At 40.1% G+C, this 22,727-nt stretch overlaps 1 protein-coding gene across 23 annotated transcripts in view; it reads right to left on the bottom strand.

Moving 5' to 3' along the window:
- GALC (galactosylceramidase) overlaps nucleotides 1–22,727 on the bottom strand; it is a 110,811-nt gene that overhangs the window by 64,556 nt on the left and 23,528 nt on the right. For 22 of the 23 annotated variants that reach the window (XM_039535512.1, XM_039535513.1, XM_039535519.1 and 19 more), the window contains exons 7-13: nucleotides 18,407–18,537; nucleotides 11,264–11,419; nucleotides 8,918–9,042; nucleotides 7,793–7,920; nucleotides 5,467–5,556; nucleotides 3,792–3,881; nucleotides 2,213–2,357 (exon numbers count right to left, since the gene is read on the bottom strand). In XM_039535512.1, coding sequence (XP_039391446.1) covers nucleotides 2,213–2,357; nucleotides 3,792–3,881; nucleotides 5,467–5,556; nucleotides 7,793–7,920; nucleotides 8,918–9,042; nucleotides 11,264–11,419; nucleotides 18,407–18,537 — 865 coding nt within the window. The remainder of the gene's footprint in view (nucleotides 1–2,212; nucleotides 2,358–3,791; nucleotides 3,882–5,466; nucleotides 5,557–7,792; nucleotides 7,921–8,917; nucleotides 9,043–11,263; nucleotides 11,420–18,406; nucleotides 18,538–22,727) is intronic. The other variant, XM_039535527.1, reaches the window with a different exon arrangement.

The following is a 22,727-nucleotide window of genomic DNA, read 5'->3' as shown; positions in this document are numbered from 1 at the left end:
GCTATAGAATGTCCAAGAGCGTGTATTGTGCATCCTGGACCTCATCTAAGTGGATCTGAAGCTATTCTGCTACTCTGTGAAGTAGTTTTTAGAAATGTTTATGGTCATCTAGAGGACAAGGCAAGGCTGAAGCAATTACCTCATCGAGCAAGGAAGAAATGTGTTAGCACTAGTGGTAACAGTGGATCTGGTTCATCATCTTCCTCTTCCATAGGTTCAGAAGGCTCCAACAAATCCCCTGAGGGAAGGGGTGGTACGATTTCCCTACTGACTCACACAGACTCTGGTTCTTGTGTATATGGGTCCCATGGTCCCCAATAAGATCAATATGAGGGATTGAAAATAGGTTGTGATGGTCACCAAGACACAGAGTACCATTGGTCCAAGGAGGTGTCCCTTACTTAACCAGATGAGACTGGAAGTAGGAGGCTCTCAATCCTCTCAACTCCCTCAGCAGAGAGGAAGATAGTTCCACTGGAACATTAGACTGTCTAGAAGATAAGGTTGGGTCCGGTTCCATTGATGGTACCGGTGTTAGGAAACCATGGCTAGTGAATGGAATGGGAGGGGAGATGAGATTCTCCCCGGCATTAGAATCTTGCTGGAGAGGGTCAACAAAGGGGATTGCGAGTCCAGGAGGACAAAAATACAGTATGGTGTGGGGTTAGACATTGGAGCCTTAGATGGCTGAGTCTTGTCGCCCCGCACTCTCGGAGTCTGCATAATAGAGCTCTTAGTAATCTGTGGTTCCTTCCAAGGCTGTGACAGTATCACTGGTGTTAGAATTTCTGACCGCATGGTTATTGCCAGTACCAACAGTTCACAATAGTTTGGCTCTTGGGGCTTTGTGTTAGTGGTACAAAGGTCAATGTAAATGATGGGGGAGCAGTGCTGAAGACAACTTGCTCTTATGTGCCTTTTGATCATGGTCATGAAGCTTACGAGGATCTAAGTCCTTGTGTCCTGAGTGAAAAACACTCATCCAACCTGAACACGATCGGGGAGGGATCCCTTCTCTTAGATCTAGGAAGGAATCCACTCTGATGTTTATTAAAGCGTCTCTTATTAAGGGTCCTTCACTCAAGTTGTTACTGCTTCTGAAACAGACATTGAGCTAGAAAACACAATTCTCAATAATCAGGCTGATGTACAGGAGAATGGGTCTCACTGGCCTGGATCCAATTGAGGCCTCATAACATGTTCCAGCACGGGCTTCCCAAGCCACAGTTCTCATGCCTGCCATGTTCTGCAAGGAACGGAGCAGCTTATACCACATTTAATGGAGACAGGAGCTTCTCTAAGGCAGCAGAGGCAACTCTGGTGGTCATTGCTGATCTAAAAGGAGCAGGGGGCAATGGACGCAATTCTTAAAGCCTGGGAGCCTGGGCATAATTCAAATCCCACACCAAGGAATCAGAGGATTTCCCAGAATAGGGATCGTAATTAACTAACTACTTATCAAACTATGAAAACTATTAACAATAACTAATAATATAAAAAATAAATATTTACAGGAAAGAATGTCAAAGAGGATCAGTTCCAGATACAGCAGGATTCTGACTCAGGCCTTGTGGTCATAAGAAGCAACTGGCGAGGCATCAGTCGGGACTGCTAAATCTTTGGTACGGAGCACAAGGGGAACAACTGAGCAGATGCAGGCAAGTGGTGTCCACTTGCTAGAAATCTAGTCTCAGGCTAGAATTATGCCCAGGCTCCCAGGCACACTCACAGTGGAATACACAGAGGAACCAGCACTTGAAGTATTCAGTATTTCTACTCCAGGGCAGTCAGTAGCAGCCAGAAGGCTATACTATTTGTGATGTATTTCACTCTCTCACAGACCAGCTGGAGGGCTTGTCTACACTTGAAATGCTACAGCAGCACAACTGCTGTAGCACTTCAGTGTAGACACTACCTACGCTGATCAGAGGGGTTCTCCCATCGGCGTAGGTAATCCACCTCCCCCAAGAGGCGGTAGCTTGGGTCAAGGACAAATTCTTCCTCTGACCTGTGCTGTCTACACCAGGGATTAGGTCAGCTTAACAACGTCACTCAGCAGTGTGGATTTTTCACACCCCTGAGCGATGTAACTGGGTCGACTTAACATTTTAGTGTAGACTAGGCCATACTAATGCAGATTATTCCTCTAAGCACCATAGCCCTTCTGCTCTCCCAGACAGCACAGACCTTAAGAAATTAAGAGTTGACTTACGAATGTTGAAATCATCCTTGTAATTTGAAGGAAAAGGCTTAGACTGGGGAGGATCTGGGTAAGTGCCTTTCCGGCCTGTCATGAGGGTAGTTAACGTGTAGACTTCATCCACATCCAGATTTAAGCTGAACATCCCTTCATGTACCTGTAATGAAAGAAAGCACAAGCTAAAGAAATGCAAGAGGCGGCTGAAGTGATCGCATCAGCAAATGACAAAATTCTGTAGCATTGCCTTTAACTTTCCAAGTTAACACAAAAGCATACTGTCTTGCAGCAGTGGGTCTAATTTCCCTATAGGTATGTTGAGTTTTACCCCCAAACTCTATACTTCACTCCATCCTCCAGTTAACTGTAACACTGCAAACTACCTATAAACGAGCTAATGAGGCACAGCCCTGTTTGTCCATTCTGAGCATGAAAGTCACCAGGGAGCTACTGTGAAGAGAGGAGGCAGCAGTTGGCAGTACAGAGATCCATCTGGAAACACTAATTTACAACAGAATTTAAGCAAGGTCACATACTATTGAGAACAGCTTTTTTGAGAAGTGGTATTTATCGAGGCAATCAGCACCCAGTCTGCAGAAGCTTCTCTGTATTCCCATGTTCCCATTACTTGGGATATAACAGATTCACTGGCAACAAGGGTCCCTCTTCTCACACTTTACTTCTAAATGTGTGGAGAGAACATCACAGAGAAGCAGCAGGGCCCGAAGAACACATTGGGTCAAGGCTGTGAAAATGGGATGTGGGTGGTCCCAGCCAGAGAAATACAAGGCCTTGACCCTACAAATCCCTGAGCAACAGAGTGCAAGATTGATGCAGTCTAGCACAAATGCAAGTGTCGGAGACACGTAGGTGGGTGTAAGCGAGTTTAAGTGCAGCACTGAACAGTAAAGGCTCAGGTCCACTGTGCACCTCCTCCAGTGCTCAAGTGTACAAGGTAAAAAGGGGCAAGACCAGGGGAAAGAACAGAGTTTCTTTCTGAGTAAATCATTATGCTAATGAATCACTTAGCTACATCCTCCTCTCTCAAGATTCACTCCAGCTACCATGAAAGAATGATGTGGCAGCCATGCAGCAGGGCTCTCACTAACAAAAGTATCAATGTCCCTTGAACTCAGCATCCTGCTCAGAACTTTATGATTACACAAGGAATACTGTACACCTACATCATGTGGTGTCAAGCCCAAAGAGCCAAATTCTCTTCTCACACTGGGGTAAAGATGAAGTAATTCCACTTTTTTACCTTGCACCTATACATGTAATGTTCCACAACTGAGCTGGATGGGATTAAATCCCTAGTACATAAAATACAGAATGGCCAGAAGTCTTTGAACAAATCAGGGGTGTCAAAACCATTTTTATCTGTAAGCCTGGTTTTTCTTCCATTCCCCCATCAGTCACCCAGAATAACAAAATGGCAAGGGTTTGAAGTAGGGTGACCAGATGTCCCGATATTTGGGACTTTTTTTATATAGGCTCCTATTACCCCCCACCCTCTGTCCCAATTTTTCACACTTGCTGTCTGGTCACCCTAGTTTGAGGAGAATTAACAGTGATCAGTAAGAAACAAACCCACCTTTACAGGAGGAAGAGGATGGAATAAGGTGGAATTTGCAGATTTGAAGCCAAGCTTGGTATACCACATTTTCAAGATTTTCACTTTATGCTAGGAATAAACATTAAAAAAAAAAATTCATAAGATTCTTCTTTGGAAATACTGAGGATTTAAAGACATTTAAGTCTGTTTTAGTGAAATATGTTGGGTGAACAGCACAAGAGACAACCATCATTTGCTTATCCACAGAACAGGTATAGCATGGGCAATGGCAGCTCACAATTCCCTCACATCTGTGGGTCTCTGCCCCAATACACAGGAACAGCTTTTATGAAGAGGGGAATTCACTCTTAATAGTCCATTGAATCCTTGGTTTCCGTCAAGAATGCTAACAAGATGGCCAATTAGTGCCAACTGTGATGAAGGTTCTGATACAGATATCTACCTCCATTAGCTAGGATTAGATTGCCTCATTCATTTCATATCTGGATAACTAATTTATCACAAGTTTTGGATACTAGTGCCTGGGCCTAATTAGAACCACTGAATAATGCAGCTGATGAGTCCTAGCACTACAAAAATGTGAGAGCAACTATAGTTCTATTACTTCAAAACACAATCATTCAACAAAATTCTGGAGTTTGAATTTAGTCACAGTGAAGTTAGCAAGAGAAAAATCTAGAGTTAGAGACATGGTGTGCACACTATTGCTACAGGATATCTTATACAATTTCCCTGGTAAGCCATATGGCATAAGAACAGTACCATTTGGGGCACTAGGGGCAGCTGTGTTACAAGAGCAATGATTGAGGGCTGCTTGTAAGTCTTTTATTCCATTATTCCACTGGCGAATGAGGCACTACTTGCCCCAGCCTGTATAGCTGTGAAGGGAGAGGAACCAATCCTACTAGAAATTAAAACTTAAGAGGGTTCAAACACTTTCGCCTTCTGATAAGTAACTCCCTAAATCTGCCATTTAACACAGACTAGTTACTGTGGCTATTGGAGCATGGCTCACATTTCTCCCAGCTGAGCCATGCTCCACCCACAGAGAGGTATCCAGACTATCTTTTAATGGAGCAGAAATGTTTAAGCTGAAACATAGGCCTTTATTTCAGCAGAATAGCTACAGGAGGGGGTAACTGAAACTGTTTCACAGGAAGAGGATTTGTTCCCATTAAGTGAGGGTTAAACATGCCTACAAGGGGGGGAGAAAGTAGTGGATTTCCAAGTCAAATAAGGGAAAATGTGCTCCTCTCCATACCACCAAACGTATTTTCAGGAAAACATTAAGGAAAAAACAAACATTCTTTGAATGCTTTTTGGAGTTGGGGGAATCAGTTTTTGGTAGGTGAAGGTGATTGTAGTGTAACAAATTGTTCTTCTGCGAATACAATAATTATGTAAGTCTCTTACATACACCTTATAGAATGAGTGCTCATCTTTCAGCCCCCAAAGTATAGGCCTCCACCACATAAGTTAAAGGAGAACTTTCAGCTTACAGTAGTAGTCAGTCCCTTATCCTTTACGTGGCTACAATTTTAGACGCCAACATCACTCACATGCACAAAGCTAGTTCATTACACAGTGACATCTTAGTTTGTTACAGGCCCAGTGTACACGTATCAAACGATATGCAGCAACCTGATGTCCCTGAATACATGTATATGATACATACACCCAAAATTTTACTTACAAAGGATCCTTTGAGGTAGAAAGTTGCTTTCTGAGGTGACACAACAAAGGGAAACAGTGGAGGCCTGATACACTGAGAGTGGCGATAAGTCTGGAAAGAAAATGAATGGAACAGATGGGAACATACATCACTGAAATTGGTCATTTGCCAATTTTGATGAGAGTCAAGATCCCCAAGTATGAGCCAAAAGCCATAAACATTAACAAAATGGTAACAAAAGGGATCAGGTAAATTGTTTTGGTTCCAAGTTCACTGCTATTTCGGGGGTAATGGAAGTTAGAGTCCATATTTATTTGGGATGCTGCTTAAATCAGCAATGTGACAGGATGCGCAGGACTCCTTGCCAGACTATTGGAACTAAGGCAATTAAGGAGCTAGAGAAAGAACTGATCACACCCTTCAACAGTAGGACTAAAACACACACAAAATTGATTTGCGTGAAGATGAGACCAAGTTAAATGAACTCTGCATCCAGATAATAAATCTTTCAGTAGTTTGATTTCTGCAGGAATGATGGCCAAGATTTTCTGAAGTGATGCTTTTTGGGTACCCAATTTGAGATGCCTTAAACAAGCATGATTTTCAGGGGGGAGGGGTTGCTCAGAACTCTCTGAAATCAGACCCCTTTACGGTATTTCAAACTGGGCCCCAAAATCCCAAGTCACATTTAAAAAATCTTGGCTCTGATACTTCTTGCAAGACCTGCATGTGGCCCAGAAAGGAAAAAAAAAAAAAGCTTAAAAAATTCTAATATCTCCTAGTCCTGCTTCATCTGTTGTGCCCTCTCACTATAAACTTTCTACCTTTTCCTGAGATATTCAAAGCCCTCCACCTGATTTTAAAATATTATGCCTACTCAATCAAGGAACTAACAATACCACATGACCAAGGCCCTTCATTTTCAGTTTTTAATTTATGTAAATCTGCCTGGGAATTTCAGGGTTTATTACAAAATTTTAAAAACAGGTGAAAACTCAGTGCAAAAATTAAGTTTACACACAGTTTGCTGGGTGAATATTGGGGGATGGGAGGACAGAACAGCAACAAACAGAGAAAAGTAAAAGTATTGACAGTAAAAGTAGTTTAATGCTATGGTTTATTTCATGAACTGTACATTAAATACACATATGCATGCACATGCATGTATATATATCTTCCACATTAACTTAATTTAATTGATGTGTTTGTTAATAAGGTAGTCTATCTAAAATAATATACTGTATTTTCTTCACAATCAGCATTTTCATGTACTTACGTGATCCAAAATTCAGGTAAAAATAAATAAATAAAATCACTAAAAGCCAAATAATACTGGGATAACCTGGGAATTTTTTAGTATAAAAAAGGCAGTAAACTGAAAATGAAGGGCCTTCCCCATGGACCAGCCACACCTAATCAACAGCTCAAATTTCAAAGGGCAGAAGAGAATAAAGTCCATATTCCAAGACCCCCATCACCAGAGACTAGTGAGGAGGACTGTGCTGACCCTCAAACCACCACTGAAGAGGCTGGTGGACATCAGTACTTGTTTAAACAAAAAAACAACCCACACATTATAAAATATGATAGAACATGCAGAGTAAATATTAGAAACAAATATTTCAAAGCCCAAAGATGCTACTGTATATATACAGTAAAGAGGCTGGAAAGCTCTCGTTACATACTGAACTTGTTAATGTGATTTAAGAAGTAAAAGAATAAAGTGCCTATAAAGGTTAAAACTGTAGTAAATACTTTATTCATCTAACAGTTTTCTACTGCACTGTGTCACAAGTTAAGCCTGCGATACAAGACTGACACACACCCTGATTTCCAGGAAGATCTACATAACTGTACCCATCCAAGCACGGGCAGACAAGAGAAGGAGCTGTATTTGCTCTCCCTGGCAAAGCTGCAAGAGACACGTACATAATGAGTTTCTGCAAGACAATTTTTTTTTTTTTTTTTTTAGAAAAATCATCCTAAATCTCTATCTACTGCTTTGGCCTGGTCTACATGGCAGGGGGTTGGGAGGGGAGAGACACACGGGACTGTCTATGTAAGATATGCAACTTTAGCTTTGGGAATAGCGTAGCTGAAGTCATCATATCTTATTTTGACTTACCTCCCATCCTCATGGCGTGGGATCGATGGCCGCGGCTCCCCCATCGACTCCGCTACCACCGCTCGCCCTGGTGGAGTTCCGGAGCCGACGGAAGCGTGTTCGGGGATTGATATATCGCGTCTGGATGAGACGCGATATATCGATCCCCAATAGATCGATCACTACCCGCCGATCCAGCGGGTAGTCTGCACGTACCCTTTGTTGGTTATTGGAGAACATTACCATAGTTTCAATGATGATAGTAAGGTTGCCTAGGCCATCGGTCAGAGCTACATAGCTGCCACCATGTTCTAAATGTCCATCCACCTGCAGGTAATGCCAGCCAGGGTGAGTAAACTGGGTTGTATGTGCTGTGCAACAGTGAAAAGAAACCAAAAACAAAGGTCAGCATTCATTCCAGAAAGGTCATCCTGCTACCATTTTGTAGCTTTGATGCCACTGGTTTTACAACCAACCATACACTTTACTTTGACAGAGATCTCCATAGAATTTACAAGGCACTACTTATGGCTAGTTAACTGGAAAGAGACCAAAGAATCAAGAAGGTGGGTATAGATGATTCTTGTGTCTGAACCCCTTGCTACATGATACATTTTTCTGTCTGCAGATGAATAGCAGAAGATACAATATAGGGGAAACTTCACATGATCCTGCCACATAGGGGAAGGGGCAGGTCACCTGATCTGGTGACCAACTCTGCAGAGACAAGTAAAGGTTATGGGTGGACCAGAGAGTGGCCACTGGATACATATATGCATAAATTTTTATATACGATACAGACAGTAAAAGTGATGGTTTACAATCTCAACCATCACAAACAGAACATAGGAGTACTGCAGTTCTGTTTTCTTTTCCTCCCTCTCAGAACTCAAGTACCCAGATATTTTGGAGATAAAACAGAAAATAAAAATCAGGCACCGAGTCCTAGCTTTTACAGAGGTTTTAGCTCAAAGCCCTTTTTTTTTTACGAAACACAAAATGTTACAAAACCCAAAAAACAGTCATTTGCAATGAAAACAGAGATCTTTAATAATAGGAACCATAAACTACATTGATGTGATTCTTGTATGTGTGGCACAAGTCAGATCAGAGAACCAGATCTCATTCCCTGTAAGGATTTCTTCCTGCCCCCATTCTAGTTAAAAATGACTAAGGGAGAGTCTTCCAATTGCTAAAAAAGTAAAAATGTTCAATAAAAGTACTGTATCCAATAAAAAGTGAACATAAAAGAAAATTATTAAAACACCAAAAATAGAGGACGTTGTACTAGCTTAATTTAGCAAAAAAAAAACCCCAGAGTATTTTATTGTCTATACTTTTGTAGGGCTATCTGGACTTTTTATTTACCTGTGATCCAGATGGGACCTTCCACTGCATAATAGCCACTCCATGGCTCTTGCGCTGTCATTAATCCATCTCGACCAAAGGGCAAATCTTCATAATAACTAGCCACCAAATTCCAAGCAATGGTGCTGGAAAATAGTTTTGTTTTTAAAAGTCACAATAGTTTTTAGTGCAGAGAATTTAACAAAATATTTCTGATAGTGCTGAGATTGAACACCCATGTGTGTCTGCATAAACTAAACATTCCAATGGAGCTACTTCCTTTGGCAGACATATTACACATTTGCAGTGGTGGGAATTACAGAATGTGGCAGCTCTGCAGGTATCTGTGTTTCTATACTTGTGCACCTAAAGAAAGTTTAGGAAGACTTGCAAGACTAACTTGACTAGCAAAGTATTGCAAGATCCTTAATATCTGGAACTTGCACATCCTAACCTCAGTTGCAGTGGAGCCCTTAATTAAAGCAACCGTTTATCAGTTTAGGATATTTGCTCAATTCATCACATCATGTCTTTGGGAAATTTGAAGAGGAAAAGTCAAGCACTTGGGGTTTATATATGAAGAACTTTTAAGGCTGTAATATGGTTTTAAGCACTACTGAAAAGAGCTAAATGAAGTAACTTGTGGACTGAACTCTTTTTACCCACACAAAACGGACAGCAGCAGTGCAACCTTTACCCCACATTGTCCTCTCAAGGAACCTCAGTCATTAAAGGAAAAGTTCTCAGTACACCAAAAAAGCATTAGTCTGATCAACTACTTTTGAAAAAATTAAAGAAACTTAAAATCAAGAGAGCTTGTTAATAAAAGGATCCTAGGTCTTATTCTCATATTGGCACATTTGCAGGTATCAAATTATGGCCCCCATTTGTGATGGCATACATATGTAGTCGCTGCTGCAGGCAAACAATAGTTATTCTTTTAGTACCCCCTGGTATGTGCCAGTACCTAATTCCCACAAGCGGTCATTATAATTGTGTGCCACTGTGCACCAGAATTTTTAAAAAGGGATCCTAAAAAGTCGACAAAAAAGATGCTCAGAAGAAAACATTTTGCTTTGTACACTAACCAACTTCTTCTATTTCAATTTTCCAGAGCTCCAACTTGGCTGACAGGAACTACAGCAAATTTCAGTCCAAAGGCATGCAGCAAGGCCAAAGAAAGGCCAACATGATTTTATTATTCAGTGTAAGCCAGATATGGAGCTGTTTGTAATACTTGATGAATATTGTGTGTTGATGTGGTTATTGGGATGTTTACTGTATGAATATGTTGGTTTAGTTTAATAGAGGATGTAAGGAAAAAACAAGCAGAAAGGGAAAAAGAATGACTCAAGACAAGACACTACTCAGCAAACACTTGAGATCTTTTTAGAGACCATGCCATGACTAGAGCAGATTGGGAATCTTCCAGTGGATTGTTTTACTGTCTGAACATGCCAATTCATCGACAGTGAATCATTTCAAAGGATAAAGGTAGATTTTGACCAATTTCCATTTCAAAAACAACCATGAAGCATTTCAACATCAAAAATGGAATGTTTTGAAATTTTAGGAACCAAACATTGATTTTTCATTTTGAGATTCCTTCTCATTTCAATATTTATATTATAAACTTTTTTTTTTAATTTAAAATGTTGAACTCTGAACAAAACCTTTTGCTCAATCTAACCTCTTCCACCTCACCACCACCCCAAATTTCATTTTGTCTGAAATTTCCAACTTTTTTGGTCTTATTGTTTTTCAGAACAGACTTTCCCACAAAACAGTTCGTACCCGCCTCTAGCCAGGACAGGAAAAGGCCCGGGAACCAGAAAAATCAAAAGAAAAGAACTGTGGAAGACTTAAAACAGAAAAATCTCTCAAAGGGGTTAGGGAGGGGTGTAAGGGGAGTTGCAGCAGAACCAGGTGAAGATGCAGGTACTCACTAGGGTATTTCAAGTTAAGACTCCCTAAGTTATCATCCGGGGATGGTAAACTTTTAGATCAGACAGATGTGTGTTGATTGTTGCTACAGAATCCTCCTCCTCTCTCTCATGTGTTTTCCCTACTCCAAAACATACTTCTCTCTCTTATCACTATAATACCACTGTCAGACCCCCAAAGAAAAGAACCACAGCTGTCCAAACTCAGCTGGACTGCTGGGTAATCATGGTTGAAACACAGGATACTGTGGCCCACAGTCTGGTCTAAAAGTGGTCAAACTGTGGAATTCCAGCCAGAAGTAGTAAAGGCACAAGGCCTGACACCTGAGGGGTGCACTCAAAGAGACCAGAGAAGTACAGATAGCCTTGTAACCATGACAGTATGCTGAAGTTATGAAAATAACTGACTGCATGCAAGACTTACGAGGTCATATTTCCATTCACATAGTTCTGGTTCAGGATCCGAGCCCAGCAGCCTGCACCCACTTCATCATTGAAAGTGCTATAGTCTTCTGAAGCCCATAGTTTCTTCTGAGTTGCTAAGGCATTAGGCACTGTTTTTGTTCCAGGGTAATGAGCCCTGGATAGTATTTCAAAAAAGGACATCACTTAACACAAGAAAAGCAGGAGAACTCAATACACATTCAATTATTAGCTCAAAGCACAAACAAAATGACTGGTGCCAAAAAAAAAAAACCAAAAAAAAACAACCCCAATCACTATGTGGATTTCACTTCAGAGAATCATACTACAGTAGTTAGATCCAGAAGAGAGCTACGATATTTAATAATTTAGCCTCATCTGTGCCAATGAAGGATTTTTCCTTATAATGTATTCTGATGCTTTAGCAAGTCTAGTTTTAAATATCAAATGCAAATCAGGCTTTTTATTCCATATCGTGGTGTGCACATTTTTTCCTGATAGTCAGCATTAGTGCCCTAATACTTTTATCTCATTGCTGCTAATTATACCACCTTGTACCACCTAAATAAATCCTCTCCTGGGTTTCTATGACTTTCACATACTTGTGGATTAATAATAATGCTTAGCACTGGATATCTTCAAAGCCCTATACATAAAGTGAGATCTCCCCTTAGTCATTACTTAACCAAGCTATTTATGCTTACGCTTATACTCTTTCCTCAGAAATCAAATATTTGGATTTTCAGCAAGTATGTTGTTAAAGCCAAAAGAAAAAGCATTGAAAGTTTGGAGCAGCTGCAATAAACTGAGGTTACGTACAGAATATGATAGGAGCGCTGCTTATTTCTCTTTGACAGATCTTTCCTACTCCTAATGGAGATATTTGTTCTCATCAAAGAAGACCTTTTGTGTTCACACTGGTTTGGTTACCACTTATTGACTAACGCAATTTCATCTTACAACAGTTTCAAAGGCTTTCTTTCAGACAATAAGAGGCATTTTTAGTTTCCCCTCAGATAACAGAGTAACCAACAAGGAAATCAACTTAACTACACACTGAAAACAAAACCATAAATTCTATGGTCAGAGAAGGTTCCTTAATATTAGTCTGATATAGAGGCAGGAGGAACCTTGCTAATCTGTGGGCAAGGGAAGGGAATAATATTTCTAAAACAAAGAAGAAAGAATTCAACTAAGTGATCTGTTTTCCTTTAAGAGGAGTATGGACCATCTCCCAGTACAGTACGCATTCATGTATAGCTTTACTAAGCTAATAAAGGCATAATACACTGCTCATAAATATGTTGAATATTCATCCCTCTGCTGTTAGGCTTACTGTATACACATTCAACTCTTTTTGGTTTGGAAGCAAAAACATAAGTGACTAAAATATTAACTTTGATGCTTCAGTGATTAGATGAAAAGCATAGTTTGTAGAAACAGATGTAAAGCAGAGAGGGAGTAAATGTGCACTTCTATGCCCCTCTCTCTTGAAGGCTCTCAAAATCCTTTACAAACATTAATTACACTGGTCTACAATTTTTGAGAAGTCGTCTGCTTCAGAGATAAAATGTGCTATTTATTATGTATTTTGATGTGCTGAATTCAAATATGACAATTAAAACAACTGATTGGCTACTGTTTCTAAGGTATTTAAGTTTTTACATTTTATGTCTATGTATATTGTGTAGATAGTAGAGTTTTAATCATAAATTGTAAACCTAGGTCTTTTCATGTGTTTATGGTTGCTTTACATGATAATATTTCACCTGTCCTGTTTATGTAACACTTTAAAAATCAGCAAAAGGGTTGTATAAATAAAATTTATTATGAAACAAAAGGCAAAAAACTATTATGTACATAGTTTAGTCCTATTCAGTGTCTACTCGGCGCTTCTTGGCTTGTTTCTTGTATTCATTAAATGGAGCATCTCTTGTCACTGTCCAGCAATAGTCTGCAAGCACTGATGGGCTCCATTTGCCCTGATAGCGTTTCTCCATTGTTGCAATGTCCTGGTGAAATCACTCGCCGTGCTCATCGCTCACTGCTCTGCAGTTCGGTGGAAAAAAATCTAGATAAGAGTGCAAAAAATGTATCTTTAGTGACATGTTGCAACCAAGGCTTTTGTATGCCTTGAGGAGGTTTTCCACCAACAACCTGTAGTAGTCTGCCTTGTTGTTTCCGAGAAAATTTATTGCCACTAACTGGAAGGCTTTCCATGCCGTCTTTTCCTTGCCACGCAGTGCCTGGTCAAATGCATCATCTCGAAGAAGTTCACGAATCTGAGGACCAACAAAGACACCTTCCTTTATCTTAGCTTCACGTAACCTTGGAAAATTTCCACGGAGGTACTTTAAAGCTGCTTGTGTTTTGTCAATGGCCTTGACAAAGTTCTTCATCAGACCCAGCTTGATGTGTAAGGGTGGTAACAAAATCTTCCTTGATTCAACAAGTGGTGGATGCTGAACACTTTTCCTCCCAGGCTCCAATGACTGTTGGAGGGGCCAGTCTTTCTTGATGTAGTGGGAATCTCTTGCACGACTATCCCATTCGCAGAGAAAACAGCAGTACTTTGTGTATCCAGTCTGCAGACCAAGCAAGAGAGCAACAACCTTCAAATTGCCACAAAGCTGCCACTGATGTTGGTCATAGTTTATGCACCTCAAAAGTTGTTTCATGTTGTCATAGGTTTCCTTCATATGGACTGCACGACCAACTGGAATTGATGGCAAAACATTGCCATTATGCAGTAAAACAGCTTTAAGACTCGTCTTCGATGAATCAATGAACAGTCTCCACTCATCTGGATCATGAACAATGTTGAGGGCTGCCATCACACCAGCGACGTTGTTGCAGGCTACAAGATCACCTTCCATGAAGAAGAATGGGACAAGATCCTTTTGACGGTCACAGAACATGGAAACCCTAACATCACCTGCCAGGAGATTCCACTGCTGTAGTCTGGAGCCCAACAGCTCTGCCTTACTCTTGGGTAGTTCCAAATCCCTGACAAGGTCATTCAGTTCACCTTGTGTTATGAGGTGTGGTTCAGAGGAGGAGGATGGGAGAAAATGTGGGTCCTGTGACATTGATGGTTCAGGACCTGAAGTTTCATCCTCTTTCTCGTCTGACTCAAGTGAGAATGATTCTGGTGCATCAGGAACCAGCAGTCCTTCTCTGTGGGGTACTGGGCGTATAGCTGATGGAATGTTTGGATAATGCACAGTCCACTTTTTCTTCTTTGACACACCTTTTCCAACTGGAGGCACCATGCAGAAGTAACAATTGCTGGTATGATCTGTTGGCTCTCTCCAAATCATTGGCACTGCAAAAGGCATAGATTTCCTTTTCCTGTTCAACCACTGGCAAAGATTTGTTGCACAAGTGTTGCAGCATATGTGTGGGGCCCACCTCTTGTCCTGATCTCCAATTTTGCAGCCAAAATAAAGGTGATAGGCTTTCTTAACCATAGTGGTTATACTGTGCTTTTGTGGTGCAAAAGTCACTTCACCACAAACATAGCAGAAGTTATCTGCACTGTTCACACAAGTACGAGGCATCTCTGCTCACTTTGGCTAAACAGAAATGTGTCCCTTTGCAAAATCAAATACTGACAAATAAGAGAGCACGACACTGTATGATTTCTAGAGCTGATATATGGCAATTTGTTCAGCAGAGTGATGTAAGCTTCGTTATGATTGCATCATCCATGACTTCTAGGAATAACATGATGCAATTCATATCATGTATGACGCAATACCAGCTTCAGATTGTATCATTCATTGTTTTGCCTAAAAAGCAAGTACTGTCCAAACCCAGTCATAGATTTATTCATAGATCCAGTCAAAGATGTATTTTAGTCATTTCTGGTTTAAACTGAGATCCCTTCCCTTTATAACTCACTTATCCTCCGCTATTCCCAAGTCAAGGGTCGTATATACAGACCCAATAGCATATCTTGAAAAGTAGAGCCAATCAACAATTTTAAGCATCATTTTTGTTCTCAGTGACCCAGAATTAGTAAAGTTAGACTACATTTATTTCAGAAGCATTTTGGCTGTAGAGCAGTGATTACTCAGCACCCCTGGCAGATAGTATCCCCATTTCACAGAAGGGGGTGGGGGGGGAGATGCAAAGTGAGTTGATCAAGATCACACAGGAATGCAGTAATAAAACATAAAAGTCTGGGTATTGGTTTTAACTACAAAGACCAAGGAGTGAGTGGGTGTGTGTAAGTGTAAAAATAAATAAGAGGTGGAATATGGAAAGTGGAATAATCAAATAAAGGGAATGAGAAGAGAGCACTAAAGGTAAGGGAAGAAAATGGATAAGAAGAGGGGATGAACAAAGGGTTAAGGTTAAAAAAGAAGAAGCTGAAACTGGGTCTTGCAAAAAAGGGCAGAAAGACCATTGTCAGAACATATTTATGAGCAGCTTTGCTCCACTTCCAGCCCACATCCTGTCAGACACAACGCCCTCCCGCCCCCTTCTGTTCCATTAGTTTGTGCTTAAGTGGAACAGTCTCACCAAAAGTGAGTGGGTCATTTCCCCCCCAACCCCCTAGATGCCAGTGAATGAGCAATAATCATGAACTCTCTGCTCCTCAGACACTACCTGCACCCTAGGTGCTTTGGTTTCTTTTATTAAGATCTAAAGGACTCCACATAGAGTAGGCCACACTCAAGCCTCATTACCCCATAGGCTGACTTTTTATAGCGACAGTAATTAGCTGATTCACTCACACTGCCAAGCACCAGTTTTTAAAAAGTACATTTTTAAGCATCTAATGGCACCAAATAAGCATTCGCCATCAGAAAAACTTATAGCCCTTCAATATGCCCTCAGTCTGCTGAATCCATCACTACTTTAAAACTTATGAGGACACTGGACTGGGTTGCAATCTTCTTTTAAGTTATCCTTTCCACCCAAGCACCTCAGCTACACTGACCTGACAAATAAGGAATATGGCACACAGCAAGAGGTGCACTGTGGCAAAGAACAAGTTCCTTTCACAGAGAGCAAAAGACCAGATTCTTCACATCTTCCAACTTCCTCAGGAGAGCAAGCTGTTCCCATCTCTTCTGCAGATTCCCCAACAGCCTTAGAGCTAGAACAGCTGGTTCCTATGCCACCCCCACCTTTTCCCATCCCCAACACCCCTGAGCATGCTCCAACATAGGGGACACGGCCACAGCATACTGTTCTGCAGATACCCCTAGCTAGCAGACCAGTGTCTGGTGGGGCTTAGGTGCTGTGGAGTGTATAAAACTAGTTAAAGCAGTGGTCTCCAAACTTTTCAGTCGCACCTTCCCTTACCCGTGTTTGCACAGTGCCTAGCACAATGGGGTCATGGATCCATGACCAAGGTACCTAAATTCTACTATAATACATGTCTATATATTATCAAGCATTTTAACATTAAATATATCTTTGTATAGTAGGCCATGGACTAGTAGCACTCCCATATAAAAACAGTCCTGTGAGTGGCAGAAGTTTTGCATGAGAGAACTAAATTAAATCCCAGTTAGAGCAACAAGGTAAAAAAAAAATCATTGTTGGGAAACAAATTTCTCATAGCAGAAGGTGGAATTAACAGTAATCTACAGTGAACAAAAATTAAACTAGATTTTCCAGATATACTATTTATGCTGCTTGCCTTTTGCACTTCTCACTATTGGACAGAAAATTTACTAGCTTATTTTACTGTTTGACTTCCACGCACTAACACAATATTGTGATATGCAGGCTGCAAAACATTGCTAGGGAATATTTAGTTAAACAAAATGTCTGAAAAATTCTATTCTGAGGAGGCTTTACAAAATTGGCTTATTTGCCCAAAACTTGAAGTCAATATCATCCCTGTGAGAAAGTTTAACTAGAATGATAGCCTTTTTTTGTTTCTTACCACCCTTCAACTTTCTCATCTTGATTATCTAATCCACTTTAACCCAACCCAGATAGAAGTGCTAGGAAAGCAGACTTTCCTGAAATGATGTACTGTATTTATTCAACCTTATATACTCTCAGAAGAACAGGTTTGTTAACAGAGCCTCAAGCTGCCAATTCCACCCATAGCCACTTTCACAATAATGTATTTTAAATTCATAGCTACTAAGAAACATTTGATGCCTTTATTTCCAAAGACACTGTATTAAAAACAGAGTTATTATTCGTCTTTTAGGAATGGCAGCTTGAGTAAATCAACAGTAATATCAAGCTTAAAAAGAAAAAGCACTTCCAGAGGTTCCTAGTAAGATGAACACATGCTGACAATTTTAACCCTTTTTACAGTAGTTTTACATCTTCACTTGTTAGATGATTCATAGATACTAAGGCCAGAAGGGACCATTGTGATAATCTAGTCTGACAGCCTGTGCAGCCTAGGCCATAGAACTTCCCCCGTCCCCCAAATATCCTAGAGTGTATCTTGATTTTAAAATTGCCAGTGTTGGAGAATCAATACAGGTCTGTAGTTAATTTTAATTTTCTGCTTCTGAGACAACACACTGGTGTCCATTGAAACTCAACTAGAAAAACATGTCCTCCCGTCCGAAGGTCATATCAGACTCCACATGAGCAAACCCTGCCTTCCTAACCTAAACCAGTAACGAGACTCAGATTAATTGAATCAAGCATTGCTAGTTGAATCACAGATGAAGTCATAAGGTTCAATTCACCCTATGGTCTATGACAGTTCTTGCCAATGTAGACCCTAGGGGAAAACCAGCCATAGCAGAATATTTGCAAGAGGGCAGCATCAAAGCATGTTCTGTGCACAACTGTAGGAGTTCCAAGCATCCCCCAAAATAGGCAGGGCTGGCCAGAGAGGGGGCCTGGGTCTATGACTGAACTGATTGGGCAAGCAACTGTCAGCAGATTTTAAGGCTAAGTCCGCTCAGGTGAAAACTCAGGTGGAATTTGAAAGGAACCAGGCCAGAACACAAAGCTCTAATGATCGCCTCCCTACACCTGACAAAGTACATTATTTAGCAAGAAAGGTTAAGGTATCAAACCTTTGGTGAGCGCTTAGCAAAGCCAAAGCTCCCAGCAAACGCTACCTCAAGTTATATATGAGTAACCAGTGGAAATACATGATCAGAGCAGGCTACTAAGAAAGCAGCTTCATTAAAAAAGCATGACCTACCCTATGATATCGACCATTTTATGGAGCTCAGAGTCGACCATCATGAAAAAGGAAATTGGCTCCCACATGTTATCACTGGCTATGATTTTCACCCGCTGCAGACCTCGTTTATCCAAGGTGTACCTTAATAGCTTTTTTAAGTGGAAGGAGAGAAAAAAAAGTGTCAAACTGGCACAAATCTAGGTTTGGAACAGAAAGCAGTTTTCCTTGGTTATCAAATGAACATTTTACAATTTTAAAAAAATTATCTTCCTCTTACACCTCAATACAGAACAGTTATGTCAAGAGTATACTCAGCAAAAAGTGTCAACCATAATCTGGTGATCAAAATGGACAAAATGTCCTTCTAATATTTTCTGTCAAGCTCCAAAGTTCAGTTAGTCCCAGACTGTACAGTACATAAGGGAGGTAGGGAAAATGAAAAACATTTGATTCTCATTATCTACACTCTGCATGTATGTAAGAAAAAGTTAGACAAGGCAAAGCCAACTACATTTCATGAAAGACAAGCTATTTGCAGATCAGCGACTTACAAAATGTCAGTAGTTTGATAGTCTGGGTGTGAAGTTACAAGAAATACATACAGAAAAACATGGACAAGTCTGATCCAAAAGGTATATACAACATTTCTGAACATAAAGCAAATATTTCATAATAAAAACACAATGAAGAACAACTGCATCTCCACCTGACTGTTTCAATTTAAAACTGAAGCTACGGAACATAGATAAGGTTTACAGTCCACGTTGGGGGTATGGGAGGAATTACTCTTACGGAAGTTTTTGTTTCAGAAACAAAGCAAGCTGCTTTCAGACAATACTATATTTGTTAAAGTCATATTTAGATGGCTAAGAGTAAGCACTTTCCAGGACATTCTATTGTTTACATGATACACACGCAAGACTTGCTGCCTTCAAAATACCATTAACATCATATTAGAGTCAAGAAAACAAAAACGCCAAATAAGGGAAAATCTAAAAGCAGAGGTTTCTCCTGCAACATTAGTTCGCCCACTGTGCATAGCATCTATTTTGTGCTACATATTAATTATCATGACAGGACTGAAGTTTGACAAGAAAAACAGGAATAGAAAATGCTACACGCAAAGGGCCAAAGACAGCTCAGTTACTTCTTTGTAAAGATCAGAATCTGAACCAGTATACCACAGGATAGAGGTCACAGCAGATAATATCAGTTAAAGATTTCCTGACTGTTCAGTTCTTCTTTTCGCAGCCTTAATGTGATATCATTGCTTCTCATGCACATCACAAAACTAGCAAAGTAGAATGTTGAACACTACAATCTCCTGAATTGGCTTCCTTCAAACTTGGATTTTATGTCTCAACATAAAATATAAATAAACCCAGATTGAACTGTCTACCCTCTGTTCTCTTTGAGCTATGCAAACATGAAAATTCTGATTTACAGGAAAGGCTGCATGGTGCAGAAAAGAAAACATGAATTAATTGTTCTATCCCAGCTCTGTCAATGATTCAGCACGTGATCCTGGGCAAGTCATTTCACTTCTGTCTGAGTTTCTCCTACTGTAGCAGGGATAGTAATAGCTGTCTACCTCACAGGAAGGAAGGCAGCAATTAGCTAGACATCTTCAGACTAGGCATGGCCTTTGAGATCATTATTAAGAAGTACTATCTTGGATATACCATCACCTCATACAAGCAGAAGTCAGAGCTTCCCTTGTTTCCAGGTGGGCCATTCAATTATGAGTCATTCTCAAAGACTCTTGGTTCCCATTAAATTGCAAACTATATTCAGTGAAGGACTATTATCATTAACAAACCAAGTTACTATGATCATAGATAAAATCTCTCCTCAACAGCAACTTTTTTCCTCACTGATGACAGATCATACCATGATTATTGGGTGACTTGTGTCTTCTGAGAGAAGAACAGAAACTGAAGCATCATTATCTACCCTACAGAACACCAAGGGCCATGGGGTGTTGCCATTGACTTCTAAGAGACAGGCTTAATTGTGCATGGATTTCGAAAGAGCATGATCATCACAGACCATAATTTGAGCCAACACTTTTTAAAAATCAGATTGGAGACAAGAGAGCTATTACTTGTCATCGAAAAAGTTTTCATATCCTCATACATATTCACACTGGCCAATGGGCAACATTTAAAATTAACTCTTAGTTACAGAAATACACAATTAAGTTTATCTACATTTGTTATTCTCACCCTATCTACTGATAGAATAAGAATCAGAAGAGACATCCTATAATGCCCTCAATGTTTTATATTTGTGTTATTAGCATATGAAGCAGAGGCTTCCTGTTGAGTGAGTTTGCCCTTTGGAAAGCATGGCAAAAAAATTGAGCCTGAAACATGAGACATGTTGTAAGAGACAGCTGAAAAAACAGTACCTTTGATTTTTGTGGAGATTATAAATTTGGATATAAAACTAAGCATCTCAACAAATAAAAGTTTTCCAAAGAGAAAAGACTTAATGTGCTGTTAGAGATGGATAGCTCTGCAGAACATCTAAGGTATGAAGTGGAGACAAAACTATAGGTCACATCATTCTGCACTTACGTGCATCAAGAAAACACTCCAACCAAAGGATAAAGTTGGTATTTATGGAGTGGCAACAGCTCAATAACATTGGGACCTAAATGGCAACTATAAAGTCCTAAACTTCAATCCCCACACTAGCATTCAACAAGAGTAGAGAAAGACAGAGACACCCCTCATCACATAACCTAACACTAATATGCTTCAGCTTCTTGCACTGGTGGAGGGGAGGGGGGAACTTAGCAGAAAAAGAGAGTGTGGGTCTGAGAATGAGACATGAGAGGTACTGTAGGCAGAATGGACTCATACAGGATCCTGAAGGAAAGTACAAGATGCTTGATTCAAGTGTGAGCGAGGGCAGTGAAGGAACTCACAAAGCAAACATAGCATTGGAAAGGACAATTATTTCATAGATTTTAAAAGCCAGAGGTGATCTTTCTAAGCATCTAGTCTGTCCTCCTACATAAGACAGGATATAGACCTGATCCCATTATTCCATTTCAGCATGGAAAAGTGGCTGTATAACAGGGCTGGTCAGAGGAGGAGATTACAGAAGGTGAAAGATGGCTAAGGAATAATAAGGATTTTAGGGGACAGAATATAGAAATGCAGAGAATGAAGCAGATTTGGCTAGAGAGACTGGACATGGGGAAAGATGTAGAGATTAGCTGAAAGACAAGACACTGAGAAGACTGTAGGACATAAAAACCCACCACTACTGGCACTCTTGTTGACAGTGTCAAACAGAGGCCAAAGATTTAATAAACGTAAGACAGAACTACTCTCCATATAGCCTCAATCAGAAGTTAGGCCTATTGGTGGGTCATAGTCTAAAACTTGTATGGTCTCTGCTTATCTTGTTGATATACAGAGGACTTCAGTTTCCAAATGTGTTAATCCAGAAAGTTGCATAACAAAGTCACATCTAAAAGTAAAAAAATATCGTTTGCAAGTCACAGTGCTTTAGATTTACCTACACTATACAAGTTATGAGGACAAAAGTTTCCTATGCAACAACTAACTCCATGTTAATATTATGTTGAATATTCTCAGATTACATTTTTAAAAGCACCATCTCCCGGATAGTTAACATTCAGAAGCTCAACATGTCGGAATGTTACTTTCTTTATAAAATCCTGCTTTAAAAAAATGCTCACCCACAACGATAGCATTGAGGTTCTCTCCTTTTCCTTCTACAAGCTAAGTGTGAATGCTATTTCTGTAACATCTATACCACAAACTGTGTCCCTATCTAGCACATGTCTAAAAACAAAGCTTTTCTTCCCAACAGTGCTAATATCTCAGTTTTGATTACTAGGATCTCCTATTATAATGGTGCATTATAAATTGTAACTCCTGTACTGTACAAGTATGTTATAAGAATTAAGAACAGAGTTACCCCTAAATCCTAAAGAATGTGCATAGCACACTAAAAACCAGAAAGATAGCCCTGTCATGGTAAGCTTACCTAGACACAGATCAGCAAGGGATGAGAAACAAAAAGGGGTGTGGGAAGGACAAGAGAGTGACAACAGTAGAAGGTCAGGAGAGTGTATTATATGCAAACAAGTCTTGATCAAGTTTATTCGCATTGTGCACATATCATAGGCCTTTCAAATGCATTAGTGAAATTTAGTAGTTGAGGAAGCAAAGATCAGCAAGAAAACAGGAAAAATGGAATGGTGTCAAGCTAGCTGACAGAAGCAAGCAGCAAGTAAGGAGCAGGGCGGATTGATTTAAATCAAGGCCATTTAAATCAGCAATTTAAATCACCAACTGGA

Source organism: Mauremys reevesii, linkage group 4 (genome assembly GCF_016161935.1).
Source record: "Mauremys reevesii isolate NIE-2019 linkage group 4, ASM1616193v1, whole genome shotgun sequence".
NCBI classification, from domain to species: domain Eukaryota; kingdom Metazoa; phylum Chordata; order Testudines; family Geoemydidae; genus Mauremys; species Mauremys reevesii.
The sequence above is the reverse complement of the archived record's forward strand: the minus strand, read 5'-3'. Positions and strand labels throughout refer to the sequence as shown.